At 35.4% G+C, this 22,664-nt stretch overlaps 1 protein-coding gene and 1 pseudogene across 6 annotated transcripts in view; both read left to right on the top strand.

Annotated features, from left to right (window-relative positions):
• The window catches only part of PTPN4 (protein tyrosine phosphatase non-receptor type 4), a 222,082-nt gene that overhangs the window by 137,561 nt on the left and 61,857 nt on the right, over positions 1-22,664 (top strand). For all 6 annotated transcript variants that reach the window (XM_042994256.1, XM_042994252.1, XM_042994253.1 and 3 more), the window contains 3 exons: positions 7,762-7,825; positions 11,515-11,687; positions 17,930-17,998. In XM_042994256.1, coding sequence (XP_042850190.1) covers positions 7,762-7,825; positions 11,515-11,687; positions 17,930-17,998 — 306 coding nt within the window. The remainder of the gene's footprint in view (positions 1-7,761; positions 7,826-11,514; positions 11,688-17,929; positions 17,999-22,664) is intronic.
• LOC122241794 lies at positions 20,248-20,374 on the top strand (annotated as a pseudogene).

The raw sequence follows: 22,664 nt of genomic DNA, 5'->3' as shown, positions 1-22,664 counted from the left end.
GATAAAATAATACAGTGATAATCTAAATTTTTCTGTAGTTTCAAACCCCTATATTGTATATACCTTTTTTATTATAAGGATTCTAGAAGAGTTTTTGACAAATTGTTTTGGACACACAAAGGATACGGTTGCTCTAGGGAAATTTTTAATGGCTCCACGATACGTGGGATGGATTTTAAAGGATGAATAGAAATTTCCTCAGTGAAGCAGGAAGTGTGGAAGAGGTAGGTGTGAATTTAAGGAATTCAGGTAGAGGTAGCAAACAGTGGCAGAGGCCGAATAGTAAGGGTATGACAAGTTGAGGAAATGAAGAGCTGTTTGGTTTGGTTTCTCTTTCAGTCGTCTTCATTGAAGACAGAAATAAGGGAACAAAAATTTAGGAAGATATTGCTTACAAGAGAAATTAGATTCCAATTGTGAAGGATCCTACATATTCTGCTAAGGAGTTGGCATATTATTTTATTGGTAAATATGTTTAGAAACAGTTTAATATTGAGAAATATAACTCACATTTCCAAGTCTTTTTTTCTTTCTTTTTTTTAAAAAAAATTTTTAATCTTTATTTATTTTTGAGAGAGAGAGGGACAGAGCATGAACAGGGGAGGGGCAGAGAGAGAGGGAGACAAGAATCTGAAGCAGGCACCAGGCTCTGAGCTGTCAGCATAGACAACTCATGAACTCAGAAACCATGAGACTGTGACCTGAGCCAAAGTTGGACACTTAACCAACTGAGCCACCCAGGTGCCCCTTTTCTTTCTTTATGTTTTTTTAATGTTTATGTATTCTGAGGTGGGGAGGGGCAGAGAGAGAGGGAGACAAGAATCTGAAGCAGGCACCAGGCTCTGAGCTGTCAGCATAGACGACTCATGAACTCAGAAACCATGAGACTGTGACCTGAGCCAAAGTCGGACACTTAACCGACTGAGCCACCCAGGTGCCCCTTTTCTTTCTTTATGTTTTTTTAATGTTTATGTATTCTGAGGTGGGGAGGGGCAGAGAGAGAGGGAGAGAGAATCCCAAGCAGGCTCTGTGTGCTGTCAGCACAGAGCCTGACACAAGGCTCTAATCTACAAACCATGAGATCATTACCAGAGATGAAATCAAGAGTCAGATGCTTAACCAATGGAGCCACCCAGGCACCCCACATTTCGAAGTCTTTATCAAAGTACAAGTTAGGTCATGCACACACAAAAAGATGTGAATGTTTAAGATATTGATTGCAAAGTATATACTGTTCATTTTAAATTTTATTTTCAAGAATTAAACTGAATAGGGGCGCCTGGGTGGCTCAGTCGGTTGAGCGTCCAACTTCGGCTCAGGTCATGATCTCACAGTCTGTGAGTTCGAGCCCCGTGTCGGGCTCTGTGCTGACAGCTTGGAGCGTGGAGCCTGCTTCAGATTCTGTGTCTCCCCTCTCTGTGCCCCTCCCCTGCTCATGCTCTGTCTCTCTCTGTCTCAAAAATTAAAAAAACATTCAAAAAAATTTTTAAAAAAAGAATTAAACTGAATAGATGGGATTTAAAGTTGTTAAAGCTACTATATCTGAATCATCATGGAACGTAAGTATTTCTTTTGATCCTCAGTATTCATGGCAGTACATACTACCACTGGGAGGACTAATTTAAAGCTATTTGACTAATTGTTGGAGACTGAGCAAAAACTGGCTTGAGAGATGAAAACTCCTGAACCCCAGCCTTACAAAGATGCCCACACTGTCATGAATTTTACTATCACTAGACATTCCACCAGGTTCCCAGCCTGAAGAGTGGAGAAAAATCCACTCCTGTTTGGAGGGCATGGTGGGGTGAGCAGAGAAGTAACCATTTTGAAACATGCTCAGAGCTTTCTTTTCTCCTTAACAAAGGTCTGCCCTCAAGGAAATCTATCTTAGCAGTACTTAACCAACATGGATTTTACCAAAGCATAACCAAAGTGGGGGAAGGAAATACCTTTTTTTAGCCCCCACTATACCTCTTGTCTCACTTAAGGAGAGGGTGAGCTGGAAAGCACTGGAGGTCAGGGCCAAGTAGCACAGACCACCAAACCACGGAGACCTAATCATGGGTTTAAGAACAATTCCTCCCCAACCCTCACTTTACTACCACATCAAAGGGCTCTTGTATAATAACAGGGGATTACAATTTAAATAACTGCCAGACTCAGACTATTTAAGAAGGAGTCTCTAGGGAAACTGAAAGCCAACAGGGGAGACAAAAGCAAGGTAACTAGAGGAAATAGCCTCACACACTTACCTCACAAAATGTTCCTTTAAAGAAACCATAATTTGATTGGTTTAGCTTCTGAAGGATTCATGCCTCCGGGCATTAGAGCAATGTGTTGGTAATTAGGGGAGTTTTACAGCTGGGTGTGCTTATTGAAAGAATGGGATGACTGGTACCACTGTCCTCTGAGGATTACTGTACACATACGAGGAGGCTATGTGCCTTCCTGAAGAGTAGCAGCAGAAGCTTAGCACTGGGAGTTGGGGGATATGGGTGGATTTCATGAAAATAATGCAACAAATAACAATAGCAATCCGGGGTCAGGGTTGCGTATATCTTTTTGAATTAGTATTTCCTTTCTATTTGGGTAAATACCCAATTGTGGAATTATTGGGTCATATGGTATTTCTATTTTTAAATTTTTTAGGAACTTCCCTACTGTTTTCCACAGTGGCTGCACCAGCTTGCATTCCCACCAGCAGTGCACAAGGCCTCCCTTTTCTCCACATTCTCACCAACATTTATTTCTTGTCTTTTTGGTTTTGGCCATTCTAACAGGTGGAAAGGGATATTGTGGTTTTGATTTGCATTTCCCTGAGGATTAGTGATGTTGAGCATCTTTTCATGTGTCTGTAGGCCATTTCAGTAGGTCTACTTTAGAAAAATGTCTATTCAGGTCCTCTTTTTTTAATAAGTTTGTTAATTAAATTTCTTTAACAAATACAGGCCTATTCAGATTGTGTATTTCTTCTTTTGTGAGTTTTGACGGATCGTGTCTTTCAAAGAATTGGCTCATTTTATTGAGATTATCAAATTTACGGGCATAGACTTCTTCATAGTATTCTTTTACTATGTTTTTTTTTAAGTTGTTGCTGTAATTCAAAAACCTTTATTTCATATTAATATAAATAAAACTTGATTTTCAGTCACTGTTTACTATGCTTTTAATTGTAGTGATGTCTGCTCTTATTTCTAATATTAGTAATTTGTGTACTTTCTCTTTTTCTCTTAGTCTGGCTCAATAAGTAGAGGCTTATTGATTTTATTAAATTTTCAAAGAACTAGCTTTTGGTTTCATTGATATTCTCTGTTGGTCTGCTGTTTTCTTTTACACTGATTTCTGCTCTACTGTTTTTCTTACTTTAGATTTAAATTGCTCTTCTTTTTGTAAAGTAGAAACTTAGATTATTGATTTTTGGTCTTTCTTCTCATATATGCATTCAGTGTCATAAAATTCCTTCTAAGTACTGCTTTTGCTGTGTGTCATGTATTTGGATGGGTTGTGTTTTCATTTTCATTTAGGTTAAATAATTTTTCATTTCTCTTGATTTCTTGTTTGATTCATGTTTTATTTATAGGTGTGTTATTTACTCTCCAGGCATTTTAGGATTTTCCAGTAGTTCTTTTTTCTACTGGATGTTCCAGTAGAAATCAGTAATTACTGATTTCTAGATTAATTCATTGTGCTTTGAGAGTAGATATTACATGATTTCTATCCTTTGAAATTTGTGAAGGTGTGTTTTAAGGCTGAGAATATGATCTATTTTAGTGAATGTTCCAAATGAGCTTGAAAAGAATATTTTTTCATGTTATAAGAAGTAATCTGTAAAGGTCAATTATATCCATTAAATTGATGATATTGTTGAGTTCAGTTATGTCTTTAATGATCTTCTATGTGCTGAATTTTTCCATTTCAGATAGAGGAGTGTTGAAGTCTCCAACTTTGTTAGTTATTCATGTGTATTTCTTTGTAATTCTATCAATTTTTGCCTCTTGTAGTTTAATGCTCTGTTTTAAGGTGCATACACATTAAGGTTTCATAATGTCTTCTTGGAGAATTTACCCCTTTATCATTGTGGAATGCCCTTTATCCCTGATAACTTTATTTGCTTTAATGTCTGTTCTTTTTGAAATTATTAGAACTACTCTTTTTTTTTTTTTTGATTCTTTCTTTTTTAAGATGCAGTTGATGGTGCCTGGGTGGCTCAGTCTGTTAAGTGTCCGACTTCAGCTTAGGTCATGATCTCAATGGTTCATGGTTCAAACCTCACATAGGGCTCTGTGCTGACAGCTCGCAGTCTGGAGCCTTGTTTGGATTCTGTTCCTCCCTTTCTCTCTGACCCTCCCCTGCTCGAGCTCTGTCCATCTCTCTCTCTCTCTCAAAAATAAATAAACAATAAAAAAAAATTTAAGATATAATTGACATATAACATTATGTTAGTTTCAGGTGTACAAAAATGATTCAGTATTTGTATATATTGCAAAATGGTCACTACTGTAAATCTCGTCAATGTTTGTCACTACACATAATTACAATTTTTTTTTCTTGTGGTGAGAACTTTTAAGATCTGTCTTAGCAACTTTTAAATATACAATACAGTGTTATTAACTATAGTCCCCATGATGGCCATTACAACCCTACTACTCCTGCTTCTCTTGATTAGTCTTAGCATGGTGTGTGTGTATATATATATATATATACATATATATACATATGTACGTGTATATATACATATATACACGTATATATACATATATACGTGTATATATACATATATACACATACATATATACGTGTATATATACATATATACACACATATATATACACACACACACACATATATATGTATTTAATTTTTTTTAATGTTTATTTATTTTTGAGAGAGAGACAGAGTGTGAGTGGGGGAGGAGCAGAGAGAGAGGGAGACACAATCTGAAGCAGGCTTCAGGCTCTGAGCTGTCAGCACAGAGCCCGATGCGGGGCTCAAACCCATGAACCATGAGACCATGACCTGAGCTGAAGTCGGACGCTTACCGACTGAGCCACCCAGGCGCCCCAGCATGGTATATTTTTATCCATCTGTTTACATTTAACCTATATATGTCTTTATATTTAAACAACATACTGTTGTATCTTGTTTTTTGATCCACTCTGACAATGTATGTTTTAATTGTTGCATTTAGCCTTTTGCCATTTTTAAAGGATTTTTGATGTTTGTATTAGTATCTGCCATATTCATTACTTTTTTTGTTTGTTGCCCTTGTTCTTTGTTTCCATTTTTGTGTTTCCCTCTTTTTCTGCCATTTGTTATTTTAATTGAGCATTTTATATGATCTCATTTTCTCTCCTTACTTAGCTTATCAGTTTTACTTCTTTTTTTACTTGTTTTAAGTGGTTGCTCTAGAGTTTGCAGTTCTGTTTACATTAGTCCAAGTCTACTTTCAAATGATAATATGCCACGTCCCAGGTAGTGTGAGTACCTTATAATGAAATAATACTAATTTCTTCCTCCTGTCCCTTGTATCATTGCTGTCAATCCTTTCACTTATTTATAAGCCTACAGAAGTATATAACTTTATATATATATAATTATACATATATGATAGGTACAGAAGCATACCTAATTGAATACATTGTTGCTTTTCTTATTTTGAAGAAAATGTTGTATGTTAGATCAGTTAAGAATATGAAAAATCAAGTTTTTATTGTATTGTCACTTACTCCTTCTTCACTGTTTTACCTTTCTTTATATAGATCCAAGTTTTGGGCCTATATTAATTTTTTCTTTTAACATTTCTTGCAAGGCAGGTCCATGGCAATAAAGTCCCCCTACTTTTATTTGAGAATGTCTTTATTTCTCATTCATTTGTTAAAGAGTAATTTCAAGAATACAAAATAAGTGGTTGGTGGTTTTTTTCTCTCAATGCGCTCTTCTTTATGGTTTTGGAGAAGTTGGATGTAATTCTTCTTACCTTTGTTCGTCTATAGGTAAGGTGTCTTTTCCTTTGGCTTCTGTCAAGATTTTTTCTTTATCTTTGATTTTCTGTAACTTAAAAGTGATATGCCTAGGTGTGTTTTTTTAGGCATTTATCCTGTTGGTGTTCTCTTGAGCTTTCTTGATCTGTGCTTTGATGTTCGGTGTTAATTTAGGGAAATTCCTTAGTTATTTTGGTTTCAGACATTTCTTCTGTTACTTTGTTCTCCTTCTGGTATGTTCATTACCATATGTTACTGTATATTGCATCTTTTGTAGTTGTCCCACAGTTCTTGGATAGTCTGTTCTTTTTACATCCTTTTCTCTTTGCTTTTGGGGTTTGGAGTATTTTACTGATATATCCTCTATCTTAGAGATTATTTCCTCAGCTTTGTCAAGTGTACTAATAAGGTCATGAAATGTATTGTTTCTGTTACAGTGTTTTTTACCCATAGCATTTTCTTGAAGTTCTTTCTTATGATTTCCATCTCTGTACTTACATTGCCCATTTGTTCTTATATGCTTTTTACTTTATTCTTTAGAGTCCTTAGTATATTAATTGTAGATGTTTTAAATTCCCAGTCTGATCATCCCAGCGTCTCTTCCATGTCCAGTTCTGTTCTGTTTCTTCACATCGTGTTTTTGCCTTTTGGTATGCCTTGTAACTTTTTCTTGATAACCAGATATGGTATTTTAGTTAAAGGAACTGCTGTAAATAGGCTCTTAGTAATGTTGTCAGGTGTCGGGGAAAGGCAAGTGTACTGTATCCTATGAATAGCCCTCAGTGTTTTAGAGAGCCTGTGCCTCTAGACTGTGAGCCTCACAAGTGTTTCTCGTTTTTTTTCTCCCTGCTAGGTGGGATAGAATGGTTAGAGTGAGCTGGAGTTGGTTTGGCTTCCCCAGGCTAGTTAAGCTTTGGTAGTAGTACCCCAGCAGGTTAGGATTTGTCTAACTAGTTACTCCTGAAGGACCTTATTAAGAACAGAGTGCTCTGGTGTATTTCAAGATGGTTCCTTTTCCCCTTCTCTTGCTGGAAACCCAAGGATATTTTTCTCTGACATGTACCTTGCGAACCTGATGGAACTCCTAGAGGTAAATCTTAACAATATTGCAGGAGCCCCCTGTATGACTGGGTGCCTCTGGAGTTTTTAACTCTGGAAGTTGGCTACACGGAGCCTCCAACAATTCTTAAATTACGGTTCAGGTTTTACTGCCTTGGCACTGGTTCATCTGGCAGTTTCTGCTCGTGAGTCTCTGCTCTGGTAAGCTGCAGCTCTCTGCATGCACTTGTTGGTCTCAGGCCTTGAGGGTAGCAGTTTGCCCTGTGCCCTCCTGTCTCTTATGGAGTCAAGAAGAGTTGTTGGTTTTTCAGTCTGTTGAGCTTTGTACTTAATACATTGGAGTGGTGATTTCTGAGTTCCTTACAGAACCAGAAAACTACTTGTAGTTTTAAAAAGTAAATAACTATGTTGTTGGTATATCTTGAAATTTTAATTTGTGATATGTGTTTTTATGTATTTCTCTAGAGCTGAAAATTAGAAAATGTATAGTTCACAGCAAATGTTCTGATAAAACTTTATTCAATTGAGTATATAGATTCTAATTATTTTTCATGAAGCACCAGAATCTTTAGATTATTTATGTAATGTGTGTATATATGATTAAATGTTCAGAGGCTACTATATATACAGCTAAAAGATTATTTTTTGAATTATTTTCTTAAGTTACTGTTTTTATCTTCATTCAGTATTATAAACACTCCAATTCATTCTTTTTATCCAGGTTGAAGATTGTAAAAATTTCTTTTAAGTGCAAACAGTTTTTTATTCAACTTAGAAAAGAATTGGTGAGTGATGATCTTAATCATTATTAATATAAATGAATATATTTATAAAACTATTTGTATAAATATAAATAACATTTATATAAACAAATAGTATTTATATAAGCGAAGTCTTCAGAAATGAAGTCATTCGTGGCCAGACTCTCAGTGTGAGGTTGATAACTGCCCACCGATTTAGTTAATTCACATTTTATGACAGTGTTTATTTCCCCAGTGTTACTGTGGTACTGATTTAAAAAGTTCTTCTAAATAACCATTCTGCTCTCTTTTGAACTTTGAAACTGATCTCAATTGTGATGTTCATTGTCAGTTGCCAGGGTCTAGTCATGAAGGTGGTAACTGAGCATTTTATATGTTCTTCTTCTTTTTTTTTTTTTTTTTTAACTGATCTATAACACTTTCTTTCATATATATGCTCATTTCATTTTAGGGAAACTGAGTGTTTAGTTTTGTTTCTAGTTCATGAATGTATAGTACATTTCCTCCCTTTGTGTGAATGGTGGTGTCCTTTTGTATATTAAATACAACACATTGAGTTGTCATGGGAAAGAATTTCATCTTGTAAATGATTTTCTCTATTTAATCAAATTAAACTAATTTTATCCTTTGACTTAAATTATTTCTTGCAAATTATAACAAATTAATGCAGATTTCAAGGGAGTTGTATGTGTGTGTAAAATGTATTTGAAATCTTAAAAATATTTGAATCAACTGTATTTTATCAGCAACTATGATTTCCCTTTTATCCTCACAAAATATGAAAGTTTTTTTCTATAGAGTTTTATTGACACACACAAAAAAGTGTATAAATATTAAGTATAGTGTTTGGTAAGTATGTAATAATATATCATGTTAATATGTAGAATGTTACTGTCACCTTGGTTTTATTGCTGATGGATCTGATGCTCATTTGCTGTCATTAACCTTTCTGAAAGGTAAATACTGATCACCATGGATTAGTTTGCCTATTTTTGAACTTTAAAAAATGAATCATACATAATGTTCTCCTGTTGTGTACCTTCTAACCTTAACATTATGAGATTCATCCATACTGTTGCACATAGCAGTACTTTGTTCTGTTGCTACATGGTGTTCCGTTGATTGAATATACCATAAATTATTTATTCTTATGTTAGTGGATACTTTTGGCATTTCCAGGTTGTGACTATTACAACTAATGCTGCTAATGAACATTTTTGTATATGTTTCAAATCTTACCTGGAAGCCTCTACTTCTCTAAAATACTTTACTTTAAATCATTATATTGGTAGAAGGCAATGTAGAAGTCAACTTTCTAATTTTTTCCCATTAATAGTACTATTGTTACTACTAATAGTCGTTGTGGTTTTTAACATTTATTGAGGTCTTACTCTTTGTCTGATAATCACACAATCATTTTCATAGCATTTAATCCTCAAACCATTCTGTAAGGTAGTATATCATTTAGGAATGTGTTTAGTCACAGATATTATCAACAAAAGTCATCTAACAACTGATCTGAGACTGTATATGGTCGTAGTCTGTAGAATGTCGTTTTGTTAATGCTTTCTCTCAGGAACATCTTTTTAAATACCCACACTTTATAGAAACTACTTATCTCTTAATACAACATTTTATGTCTATTGTTTACAAAATGTGGATTTTGTTATAATTTATTACAGATTGTCCGAGTACAATTGGTAGAAAGCCAGAATCACACATAGACTTTTTGAAGTATGCAAAGTGTCAAAAAAGGTAGAATATAAATGATTCTTAGATGTTGCTTCTGCAGAGTATTGCTGTGTAATGCTCTGTTTGAGACCTAATCAATATTCATGGCATATGGTACAGCATGTAAACTACTTGTTAGTGCATACAAAGCCACTGTTAAGCACAGTTAAAATTTTTTTAGTGATCAAGAAGTGGTATTTTAAGCATATTATCTTCTAAAATAGTAGTTTAATATTTATTTTTTTTTAATTTTTTTAATGTTTATTTTTGAGAGAGAGAGAGAGAGAGAGAGAGAGAGATAGAGCGTGAATGGTAGAATACAGAGAGAGAGGGAGACACAGAATCTGAAGCAGGCTCCATGCTCCGAGTTGTCAGCACAGAGCCCGACGTGGGGCTCGAACTCATAGACTGCGAGATCATGACCTGAGCCGAAGTCAGCCGCTCAACCGACTAAGGCACCCAGGCACCCCGGTAGTTTAATATTTATATGTGGGCATCTTACTATATTTTAGTTATGGAAATGCTATCATACCTTTTGATAGGCAAACATTTCTTTAACAAGGCATAGAAAACCTTAAAAGAAAAGATCAGTAACTTGGACTGTGTTAAAATAAAGAACTGTATTCATCAAAAGATAGCATGAAGAGAGTGAAATAGCACAATGTATATCTATAATACACACGTACCCACATCCTTGGTTATATATCCAACCCAGTCTAAAGATATGCTACTGACTTGAACAGATACTTCAGAAATGAAGACAGCCACGTGGCCAGTAATGTGAGAAGGTGTTGAACCTCTGTGATCGTCAGGGGAGTACAAATTGTAACCAAAATGTGATACTTCTACACATCCACAGGAATAGTGTAGAGAAGAGATTGATAAGCCAGTGGTTGGTGAGTTAGAGGATATACGGCCGGTGAGAGGGAGTATATATTGATCTGACTGTTTTGGAAAACTGTTGGGCATTATCTACTAAAGATGAACACGCATATCTTATCCAACAACAGAAATGTACACACATGTGCATCAGACTACATACAGGAATATACATAGCAATATTTTTATATCCTGAAACTGGAAAAACAAAGTATCTGTCGACAACAAATGGATAAACTGACATATTCATATGATAGCATATTACACAGAATGAAAATTACTGTTTCACAACCATATGGATGGATATAGAAACAGAATACTAAAAAGAAATCAAGCCTTAAGACACATATGTATGATTCCATGTATATAATTTAGTTCAAAAACAGGCATAACTAATCTGTAGTGATAAAAGTCAGAAGAGTGATTACCTTTGCAAAGATAATCTGGTAGAAAGGGGAGATACTTCAGAGTTGCTAGTAATAGTCCATTTCTTGTTCTGGTTGGAAGTTAAATGGTTGCATTCATTGTGTGAATACCAGAGCTATACACTTAGAACATGTGTGACTTACTAGATGTAGTTTGCTTCAGTAAAACCATTTAAAAAGTAATTTGTGCCAAACTTTTAGAGAAAAATTAAGGAAATGCTTCTCTTATGTTGCTACTTATTTTAAAATTTGAGTTCCATAATAGTGTTTATAAGTGCTGAATATTCCTATGTACTTGCAGTCTACACAGATATACAAATTTTGAGATGGTTTTAAAAGGTGTATGTATCTTATAGTTTATGTTCCAGGATTATATTTTGAAATTGAATTATAGCTAGTAAGCTTTAAAAACAGATATATATCCGATTTTAAACTTATTTGTAGCTATATTGTAAAATAAAAGTTCCTAAGAGTTGTAATATTACTGAGGTGAGGTCCACATTTTGCAAACCTTTCCATTTATTTTACTACCTTTTTATTGGATAAACAAAAAAGGGGCTGTGCTACAGGGATTAGTCGTTTGTAAGGCTAGAATGTTTATCTGTAAAAAGTAAACTAAATGGAGCATTAGATCCTGATGTTTTCCTGGTATTCTCTGCATTTTGTCATTTACTACAGCACGAATCTAGAGAAACGTTATTGGGATTTAATATGGTGAATTACAGAGCATGCAAAAATTTGTGGAAAGCATGTGTAGAACATCACACATTCTTCCGTTTGGACAGACCGCTTCCACCTCAAAAGAACTTTTTTGCACATTATTTTACATTAGGTTCAAAATTCCGGTACTGGTAAGTATTGCTTATGCACTAATGCTTTATTATTGGATTTTTCCTCACTGTAAAATAAACGTGTATTTTATTGAGTCATAGAATGTTTATTATTTATACACCCTACTGAGTCAGAATCTCTGTGGCGGCGTGTGGCCCCTTTGTCTATATCAACCAAAAGTTTAAAGGTTCTTGTGCCATATGGGAGAAACCTCTTCCATTGACTATAATTTTGATCATTATTCTCAAAGGTAAATCAATGATATTTAATTATTTACATTCTAGACATCTATAATTTCCATTATGTCTTTGTTAAACATTTACAAGAAAACTTTTCTTTGTTCTAAGACACCTTTATTTGTAAAAGCAAAGGTATCTTCTGCATGAACATGTAATTTATTGGTTTCCCTCACTATCCAAAAGTAGAATGTCCCTGTAAAACCTTTCATAAGCCAAATGGCATACATGAAGAAGCCATTACCATTAATTTATAATGGTAAACTTTTTTAGCATTCTCAGACCCCCAAAATTACCTCTCACAGGCTTTTCTTTTACCTGAGGACACATCTTGCTATTGAATACACAAAATAAATCAAGATAAAGCACAGATGCTCACAGACACAGTTCAGAGCGTTGGTGGCTTACTGCTGAGATGCTGAGTGTACTCCCTGGGAAGGAACTTGGGGCAGGGGACGGAGGCAGTCTCGCTGCTTGCGGGGTGTGCTGCCTCTTCAGTGGCTCGCTGCAGAACAGATGCTGAGTGTTGGGTTTTCCTTATATTGTACAAGCATAGTGGCGTGACACAAGCTTACAAAAAGCAGGGGATACCTGTACTTTGCTTTTTTATGTATGAGTTTGTTGAACCCTTTATTATAAAGAGTTCAAAACAGCTGTTCTGCAAAAATTACATTTAGTCATTGAACAATAACCCCAAATTTCTTTTCCTAAAACTGTCTTATTACTATTTTATCTTTTCCTAAAAGAAACAGTACTTTGGGGGATAATTCTAAATTTGGAGAAATTCTGATTAATTTTGCCTCTGGAATTCTTACAAGACTCAGGAAAGCTAGTTTTTAAGTGCAGCCTGGTAAGAATCAGGTAGAAAAAGTCATCCGTAATCTCTGCTAAAACAATTGTTATCCATTTTTGTTTCTGCTTCATAAAATAATATTTTCCATCTTCAGTAAATAAAACCTTTCATCATTACGTGTTAGATTAATTCATGTTATATATTCATGCAGAAAATATTTAGATGTGGTACAAAAAAGATTTGTATTGTAAATCTCAGAATTTATAAATGCCAGTTTGTAATCTCAGAAAAAATAACAGCATAAAGCTTAGTACAGGATATACTATTAAAAATATATGCTCCCCCGCCCCCAGAGCAACCCCCAAATTCAGTAGCAACACTTAAACAGAATTAGGAAATTTTTAGCTACAAAAAAAGGTACAGCAGATTCTTTTTTTTTTTTTTTTTTAATTTTTTTTTTAACGTTTTATTTATTTTTGAGACAGAGAGAGACAGAGCATGAACGGGGGAGGGGCAGAGAGAGAGGGAGAGAGAGAATCGGAAGCAGGCTCCAGGCTCTGAGCCATCAGCCCAGAGCTCGACGCGGGGCTCGAACTCACGGACCACGAGATCGTGACCTGAGCTGAAGTCGAACACTTAACCAACTGAGCTATTCAGGCACCCCTCAAATTTTTTAATAGATGTAAAGCAGTTCAGGTTTTCTCTTTCTTCTCAGTAAGCTTTGGTAGTTCATGTTTTTCAAGGAATTTATCTGTTTTCTCTAAGTTGTTGAATTTTTTGGCATAAAGTTTATAGTATTCTTTTTAATATCTCTAGAATCTGTAGTAATATCATTTCTTTCATTCTTGATTTTGGTAACTTGTACCTTCTCTCTTCTCTTTCCTTGATCTGTCTTTGCTAGAGGTTTATCAGTTTGGATTAAAAACTCTTAAACAGGGCACCTGGGTAGCTCAGTCGGTTAAGCATTTGACTCTTGATTTTGGCTCAGGTCATGATCCCGGGGGGTCGTGGGATAGAGCCTGGGATTGGGCTCCGTGCTGAGTGTGGAGCCTGCTTAAGATTCTTTTTCTCTCTCTCTCACCCTCTGACTTTCTTCCCCACCTGACTTACACATGCTTTCTCTCTCTCTAAAATAAATAGAAAACAAAAAACTTTTAAGCATTGTTAATGCCAAATAAAACTTTATTCAGGCTTAGGTGTAGCTGGGAGTCACCCTTTGTCTACCAAGTCTTCAAGGGAAAAAAAGTGACTGAAAAATCTTAAACTTACCAGTTTGCCATTCAAGTCTAAAGTCAATAAACATTATCAAATATACAAAACCTCAGGGAATATAACATCTGTGAGCCCATCTAAAAAATAATGCTTTTTTAGGGGCTCCTGGGTGGCTCAGTCGGTTAAGTGTCCGACTTTGGCTCAGGTCATGATCTCGCGCTCTGTGAGTTCAAGCCCTGCATCAGGCTCTGTGCTGACAGCTCAGAGCCTGGATCCTGCTTTGGATTCTGTGACTCCTCCCATCTCTCTGCCCCTCCCCTGCTCATGCTCTGGTTTCTCTCTGTCTCTCAAAAAATAAATAAATGTTAAAAAAAAAAAAAGTTTTTTTTAAATAATGCTTTTTAAAAAGATTTTATTTATGGGTGATCTCTACCCCCAATGTGGGGCTGTAACTCACAGCCCTGATATCAAGAGTCACAAGCTCCTCTGACTAAGCCAGCCAGGTGCCCTCTAAAAATGTTTTAATAATAAAATTAACCCACAAGAGATAAGTCAACATGACTCAAGAAGAATCTTGGTAAAAGAACTAAGAATGATGCTTAAGTCCTTTAAATATAGACCTAATCCTTGACAACTGTCAGAATTATGACTATAGAACAGAATTAAAATGCTATAAACTTTGATAAAGTGAAAATAACAATAGAACTAAGAAAACAAGAGAGTAGTCGAAGTACAAGAAACCATGTTAGCAAAAATTAAATGGTAACAACACCAACTCCTTAAGCTTGTCCTGGTCTGTCTTTCTTACCATGTATATACATGTATTTATGAGTGGCAGTCTTTTTCTTCTTTCAGTTCAAGGGAAATTAGTTTAATACTGTTTTTATGAAAAGTGGCGTATATCGCATAATCACATAGTTAATAGAATTATGTCCATTTTTGTAGCATTTTCTACGTATATAGAGAGTTTTAGAATGATTTTTACCACTCATAATGGAGATTATTTCTTAGGGATAAGACTGGCTAAATTTTTTTTTAAAATCTTTTTGTTATGTGTTTCTGTATTGCTGAAATTACCTATAATGAGCCTGTATTCTCTTACCAATCAGCATTTTCTCATTGTTTAAAGATAACTATCCTGCTGTCAGAATTTGGTATTCTTAGATTATGGTATATTCATGTTGTTCTAGTAATAATACTAAACTCCTAATGAACCATATTATGGATAATATAAAATATAAACCTTTAATTACTCCATCGTATTTCAATTTTTTTTAAAGTTTTATTTATTTAAGTAATCCCTACACCCCATGTGGGGCTCGAACTCATGACCCTGAGATCAAAAGTCACATGCCTTTTTGACTGATACAGCCAGGCCCCCCCCCATATTTCAGTTTTATCTTTATGTTTTTATTATGAAATTCAAGTTGTTAATCCAGCCTTTTGAGTAATAGTGTCTCATTTGAGTCCTCTTCGGTGGTAAATTAATGTATCAGGGAAACAGAAAGTCTTTTTGATTTTTCTAATAAAAGCAATTTAATTAAGGGAGTTGGTTACACAGGTATTAGGCTGGCAAAGCAAAAGTGAGAAAGAGGGTTATAGTGAAGTAACCAGGAGGAATGGATAATGCTTAAAGATCAGAATCTTGTGTTACATCTAGGCTGGAGTCCATAAGCCTAGACCTGCTACTCCACTGTTAGAACCACTGTCACTGTCAGTTCTGGATCTGCCCAATAGGTGCTGCTTTGACCAGGGGTGGTATATAACATTGACAAGGTGTGATTTCTCTTAGTGTCCTATTCCCACTTCTGTTACGGCAGCTGCCAGCATTTGTCAGTCTCTGGCTTTTGACTTATGTTTACTTTTTTTCTGATGGGAGATCAGAAAGTAGAGTAAGAGAAAGCCAGCTTACAAAGGAATCTAGAAAATAGTTTGCTGACTGGGAGCCTCCTATGAAACTTTGTGGATCATGGAAGAACAGGATTGAAGCCCATGACAGCTCAGTTAACATTAAATTAAATTAGTGTGTATAAGTAAACCATAAATGTTTATAGTTGTAAAAGTTAAGTTTTGTTTGTAGTCCTTTCAGACTTTAAAAAATATATCCAAAGCACTTTAAAAAAATTTTTTTTTAATGTTTTATTTATTTTTGCCAGAGAGAGAGACAGAGCATGAGCTGGGGAGGGGCAGAGAGAGAGAGGGAGACCCAGAATCCGAAGCAGGCTCCAGGCTCTGAGCTGTCAGCACAGAGCCAGACGTGGGGCTCGAACCCACTAACCGCGAGATCATGAGCTGATCTGAAGTCAGGTGCTCAACCGACTGAGCCACCCAGGCGCCCCTATCCAAAGCACTTTTAAAAAAATGTTTATTTATTTATTTTGAGGGAGAAAGCATGAGCAGGGGAGGAGCAGAGAGTAAGGAAGAGAGAGAATCCCAAGCAGGCTCTGCTGTATCAGTGCAGAGCCTGACACTGGGCTCAATCCCATGACTGTAAAGCACTTTTTAATCATCAAAATGATCAATAATCTTATGATTGAGGTAGGAATGGCGGCATGACAGGTGTTTATCTGGACACGGTCCTGTCTATACTGAGTATGCATTAAATAAAGATTTCTGTCTGTCATAATAAACAGTGGTTAGAAATACTAGAACTATTGTAATACTTACAATATTGAAATATTATTTAGGCTAAGAGATGGAATTTGGAATATTAAATGATTTATTATTTCCTCCATGAACGTACCCAAACACACATCTTTATTATCTCTGTTCCAAAATATCCAAGGGATTAAAATCATTGTTCTAATGCGGAAATAGAAAACAATAATGAACCTCAACTCGTTACCTTGTTCACAATTGCAAGTATAGTTTATCCTTCTTAGAGGAAATATATTTTCTTAAGAAACTTCAACGTACCTAAGTTTAAAACTCATGGTTATGTTTTGGACTTTTCCTTTAAAACATCAACAGATAGAGGCCTCTGGGTGGCTCACTGGGTTGTGTCTGACTTCAGCTCAGGTCATGATCTCACGGTTTGTGAGTTCAAGCCTGGTGTGGGACTCTGTGCTGACAGCTCAGAGCCTGGAGCCTGCTTTGGATTCTGTGTCTCCCTCTCTCTCTGTTCCTCCCCTGCTTGCACTCTGTGTGTCTTTCTCTCAAAAATAAATATTTAAAAAAATTTTTTGAACTTCAACAGATAGACCATTCTGTTCACATTTATCTATACTTATTTATGGAAGATGATCTTAAAATTGTTTGCTTTGCTTTGGAAACCTACGTCTGGCTGCTTTTATATGAATTAGATATCTACAAATGTAAATGGTTCTATTTGATACACTAGACATTTATGTCTGTTCACACTTAAATAATATGATGTGTCAAGTAGCAAATTCTCTGAAAACCAAGTTTTTAGTGACACATAAGTTCTGAACACCTTGGTTTACCATAGAGGAGGCTCTATTTCCATGCATAAACTGTGTGCCTGCTAGACAATTCAGCTTCAAGGCAAATTGTAGTGCCCAACTCCCAGTGATTTTTCAATCCTTAGTTCCTCCCTGTTTATGAAAGTCCAGAGTTGCCTGTGTCTGGACAAGGAAGGATTTGAGAATATAACCAGTCTTTGTATCTGTGATCGTTACCAGTAGACAAGGAAGAAAAGCCCAAGGAAAGAGCAGCTTTTTAAGATTCCCTGTGTTCTCCTTCATTAAGGAGTAGTAGAGACACTGGCTAAACCACAGAAGAACCTGTGGGGTGAGAGTGACAGTCATTCTCAAATAAAAGAAGTATCTAAAAATGAAGTGTCTGTGGAACACATCTTTTTGTTCATTAATTGGAAGAGCTATAAATAAGCTTCATCCATTCAGGTAGAGCTGGAATTCAGTCCATTCATTTCTTCTCTGCTCCCTTTTCTCTGCTACAAATTTGTCTCTTATGAAGTTGTAATATAATCATGTTGTATGTTGTTATTTTATCTTATGATTCTCCTTAAGGTTTTATTATTGTGCATGTTTATATATTTCAGTGGGAGAACTGAAGTCCAGTCAGTTCAGTATGGCAAAGAAAAAGCAAATAAAGACAGGGTATTTGCAAGGTAAGCTGCCTCTATTTCAGTGTTTGAATTTTTTTAAAAGAAAGATTAAAATTACTAAAAACTCTTTTTCCAGATGTGATTACAGAATTATCACATGATCCTTTATTTAATTAAACAATAAATTACGTTGAAGGAGTAATGAAATAATTTGTCTAGTTTATTCATTGCCCCCCCCTCCCCACATTATTTTAATGTGAGCTAAATTAACCCTGTATCAAGCATTGTAGTTCTGACCAGGCTGAATCAAATACTATGTTATTCATGTAACATATTTGGGAAAGTTTATTTCCTTTATTTTTTTAACATTTTTGAAAAACATAATGATTAATTTCATGTATTATTCAGCCCATTTCCATTTTTTTTACATCATCTTGTTAAGAAAAGTTAATTTTGGGGGAGTGCCATTTAGTTATCTTCTTATTTTTAGGAGCTATTGTTTTCAAGCAAGTTGAAACAACATGATGAAGTTTATGTTTTAGAAAATAGTTTTATGAGCAATGATGGAGAATGGATTGGAAGTAAGGACCCGGTGCTAAGAGACCAATTAGGTTATTGCAGTAATCCCAGTAAAAATAATGAAGGCCTGACCTAAAACATTGGTGATGAAATGGAGAGTAGGGGCCAAATTTGAGGAATATTTTGCAGGTAGAACTAACAGAAGTTGTTAAATCACTTAGATGGAGGTGTGTTAGAGATAGGAGTATCTGGAGAGACCGTCAGATTTGAGTGACAGAAATGGACAAAGGGATACAGGAAAGAGAACAAATTTGTAACGGAAAAAGTAGTTAACCTGGCACAAGTCTAGTTTGAGATCCGTGAGCAGCAGTCTAACAGGATTATCCAATAAGTGGGAGGGAGGAAGAGTGACCAAATCGGTGGCAGCAAATATTTATTGAGGACCTACTCTTCTGAGCGTGTGTCAGGTCCTGGGAATAGAATGAAGAACGGGACACACGTCTTAGCCCCCTGGAACTTAAATTCTGATTGGTGCAACAGATATCTAATGCAAGTAATGGACTGAGCCAGTGCAAGGCTGTGGAGCTGGAGCCTGCTTGTCATGTTTGAGGAAGAGTAGGCAGGCCAGTAAGGGAGCAGCAGTAGAGAACATGTTAGGGAGGTAAGCAGCAGCCAGAACTTGTATGACCCCATGTTCAAAATAGTAAGGACTTTGCATTTAAGGGAAAGCCAGTGGGGACTGAGAGCATTGAAGAGATATAAAGGGACTTGGACTTTTAAGAGTCTGGCAGAGTTGTTTTGTTTTATAGTGGTAATCTGAAGTATTTACAAATACCGTGATTTCTAGGATTTGCTTCAGAATCATTGGGGTGAGAGGGTTCAGGTAAATGTAGGGACGAATGAAACAAGGTTGACCGTAATGATAATTGTTGAACCTGGGTCCTGAATGCAGTGTTTATTAAATTATTCCCTCTACTTTTGTTTATATTTAAAGTGTTCCATAGTAAAAATATGGGGGGTTAGGGGATCACTCTGGCTGCTGTGAGAGAATCAGTTGTATGGGCATGTGAGTGGAAAGAGGATAACCAGTTAACCTAAGAGTGGCTAACATTTATTTTGTATTTATCTGGGCCAGGGAATTTTTGTGTAGTATCTCACAGTCCCCATAGTTCAGTGAGGTAAATCCCATTACAGATGAGAAAACTGAGCACAGCACATTTGAATAATTTACCTGAAGTATTAAGGGATTCTCACACAGGCCTCCCTGTTCTTAGCCACACTTTTACCCTCTACAGAATAGGTTTGCTGTTCTGCATGAGATAGGTGAACGCTTGGCTGCTCTGTCTCAGAGATGTGAGAGACGACCTTTATTGTCTGTCTCCCCCACTAGAATGCAGACTATATGAGGGTGGGAGTTTTATCTGTTTTTTTCACTGCACTAGACCCAGCTCTTTTAATAATGTGTGCAGTATGGTAGATGGCTTTTAAATGAAGTATGTTTTTTCAGTGGAAATGGCTTACAGAGGATAAGTCCTTAAAGAGTTCATGTGTTTGGTATCTCCTGTCATAGGAGGCATAAGAGTTTTAATAAATTTTTATGAGAAATTTTTGCTTTGGCTTTTATTTTAATTTTACCCTTAGCCTTTATCAAAAAGACCTTCCTGTTTTGTGTTTCTAGAGTAAAAGGAGTTTTTGGTTTTTTTCTTTTCTCCAAAAGTAAAAATTGTTTTATTGTTTTTTTTTCTGCTCATATAAGTGATACTTCATTATTTGTTAAAATTCCAAATGCCAGTAATTTTACCTGGCAGGGGAGATAACCATGATTGCAGAGATGGTTCTCTCCGGGAGAGGCTTGTCCATTGTGCTCAGGCCATTCTGATTCCTGCAGTTCCCCCAAACGTGGGAAACTCAACCGTGTTCGAGGTTTCCCCTGTCTAAAATAAAGAAAAGAAAAATAAATAAATTAAAATTCCAACATGCCAAATAACATAAAAAAATTATGACACAATACAATTACGTTGTAATAGGCTCTGTGCTGACAGCTCAGAACCTGGAGCTTGCTTCAGATTCTGTGTTTCCCTCTCTCTTTGCCCCTCGCCCACTCGTACTCTGCCTCTCTCTCTCTCAAAAGTAAATGAAACATTAAAAAAAATTTTTTTTAATGCACATAACAAAATTCTTAGCTTTTTTCTTCTTTTCCTTACAAGAAGCTTGAATTTTTTCTTGCTTGATATTTATAAAAATAGTGAACACAGTTTGATAACTAGTTCTACTGTAGTATGATATCCCGATATGAATATCAAATTATACATGTACTTACATATTAATATTATTATCACATGCAAAGTACTTTCTTTATAAGTGTTAATGTTTGAATATCTTGATCATGTGTGACTTTGAGAAATATGCACAATTATACCTGCATCCTAGTTCTTCATTTTTTATGTGCATTATTAAAATGGGAAATTGTAATAGGTTATTTTATGAAACAAATATGCATTATTTAAGGAATAGTAGAGCTAAAATTCCAATATAAGAAGTCCTAAATATCTGTCCCATATCATTTGTTATGTGGAATTCTATGAATCCTCCTTAAAATAAGTCCTTAGCAGGGACAAAGTTTTGTTTAGTGTTTATGACCCTTCCATCTCCAAAAGTCTAAGGCTTGTTTTTATAATATATCACAGCCTCACTGTGATGACCTGATGCATATCTACCAAAAAACTATGATGGTTTTAGCAGTTATTAAGTTATTCTGTTAAAGTATTAGAGAATTCTGGAGTTCTTATCCACTTCTTAGAATTTTAGTTGGTGGTGTATAAATAGAACAGATTTCTCCTTCAACTTTTCATGTAAGGTCACTTTTTTGTGATGAATATGTTAATATTTTTTCCCAGTCGCTCAACTCTTTTCATTGCTTTCACACTGTTTCAATTGTCATATAATATCTAAGAAGAAAGCGAAAGAATGTTCACGTGTAACAGAAAAATAAAGTGCCATGGTCAGAAAATATATTTACCACATTGCAAACACACTGATGAAGTGTGGTATTTTTTTCTCTGAAATTTCCACACTCAACAGGAAACATAGACAGCAAGCTTGGGTGGGTGGGTCTCTGAGGTTAAAGCTGTTAATAAAATTCTTGAAATTTAGTTTTAAGTGCAGAGCATTTCCAACCATGTTTAGTTTATTAACAACAGTTAAGTGTTCTGACGCTTTATACTACTAGGTGAGTATAATTGGATTTTTTCAAATGACTTTTTCCCTCTCTTCAAAAATGAAAGTAGTCAATCTAACTGTAGTTATGCAGTCTTAGAGCTGACATTTAGTAGTCTAATATATGAGAAAGAATAGCTTATTAATTCTTGACAGTTAACATTAATAGAAGAGCAATAATGCTAGGGTTTCTTTTAGTAATCTTTACTTCATTTTAAAAATCAAATGTATGAAATACCATCGTTTTTTTTCCATCTTATTCTGACTAATAGGAATATTAGTTTGCATGGCACTATTAGGAGATTGGACTAAATGGTGTCCTGTGTTGTCTTCAAATAAGAAAAGCCTATAATTTGAATTCATTTATGAAAAACTAAATCTGAGTCAGTGCCTATTTTTAAATCAATAACATTACATCTCTCACGAAATGTTCTAAGTTCTTAAATTAAGGAAATGTCATTAAGCCAAACTAAAAAAGGTTTGGGCTGTGAATATACGAAATGAGGCACTTGTGTGGTTTGGATTCGTAAGTAATTTAAGTTACTTGTGGGTTCATAAAATTAATAAACTAAAACATTGCACTGAAAATTTAGATACTCATAAATTATAAAATGCAGGATGTAGGGGAGGACCTAGGTTCATACATTATACTGGTAAATTTCAATATTTAGACGTAGATACTTAACTGATTTGACTCATAGAAGGTTAAAACGAGGACCCTCCACTTATCATTTTAATACTTCCTACTGTGTCTGTAAATTTTATTAAATATTCTTGGTACGTGTACTGTGCTTTTTAGTCTATGTGCTTCAGTGAATTTATTGCGATATAAAACTATCAGCTTGCAAGATTGTTTATTATGTGTTTTTATGTAAGTAGCTTACTTCCGTATATTAACCTTCGTATTAACTGTGCATGTCAAAAAAACTAGGTATTTAAGTAGATGTCATATATATTTCCATGAATTTTGGCCATTATCTGAATTTGAACATAA

Source organism: Panthera tigris, chromosome C1 (assembly GCF_018350195.1).
Source record: "Panthera tigris isolate Pti1 chromosome C1, P.tigris_Pti1_mat1.1, whole genome shotgun sequence".
Classification (NCBI taxonomy): domain Eukaryota; kingdom Metazoa; phylum Chordata; class Mammalia; order Carnivora; family Felidae; genus Panthera; species Panthera tigris.
This window is presented reverse-complemented; position numbering and strand designations above follow the sequence as displayed.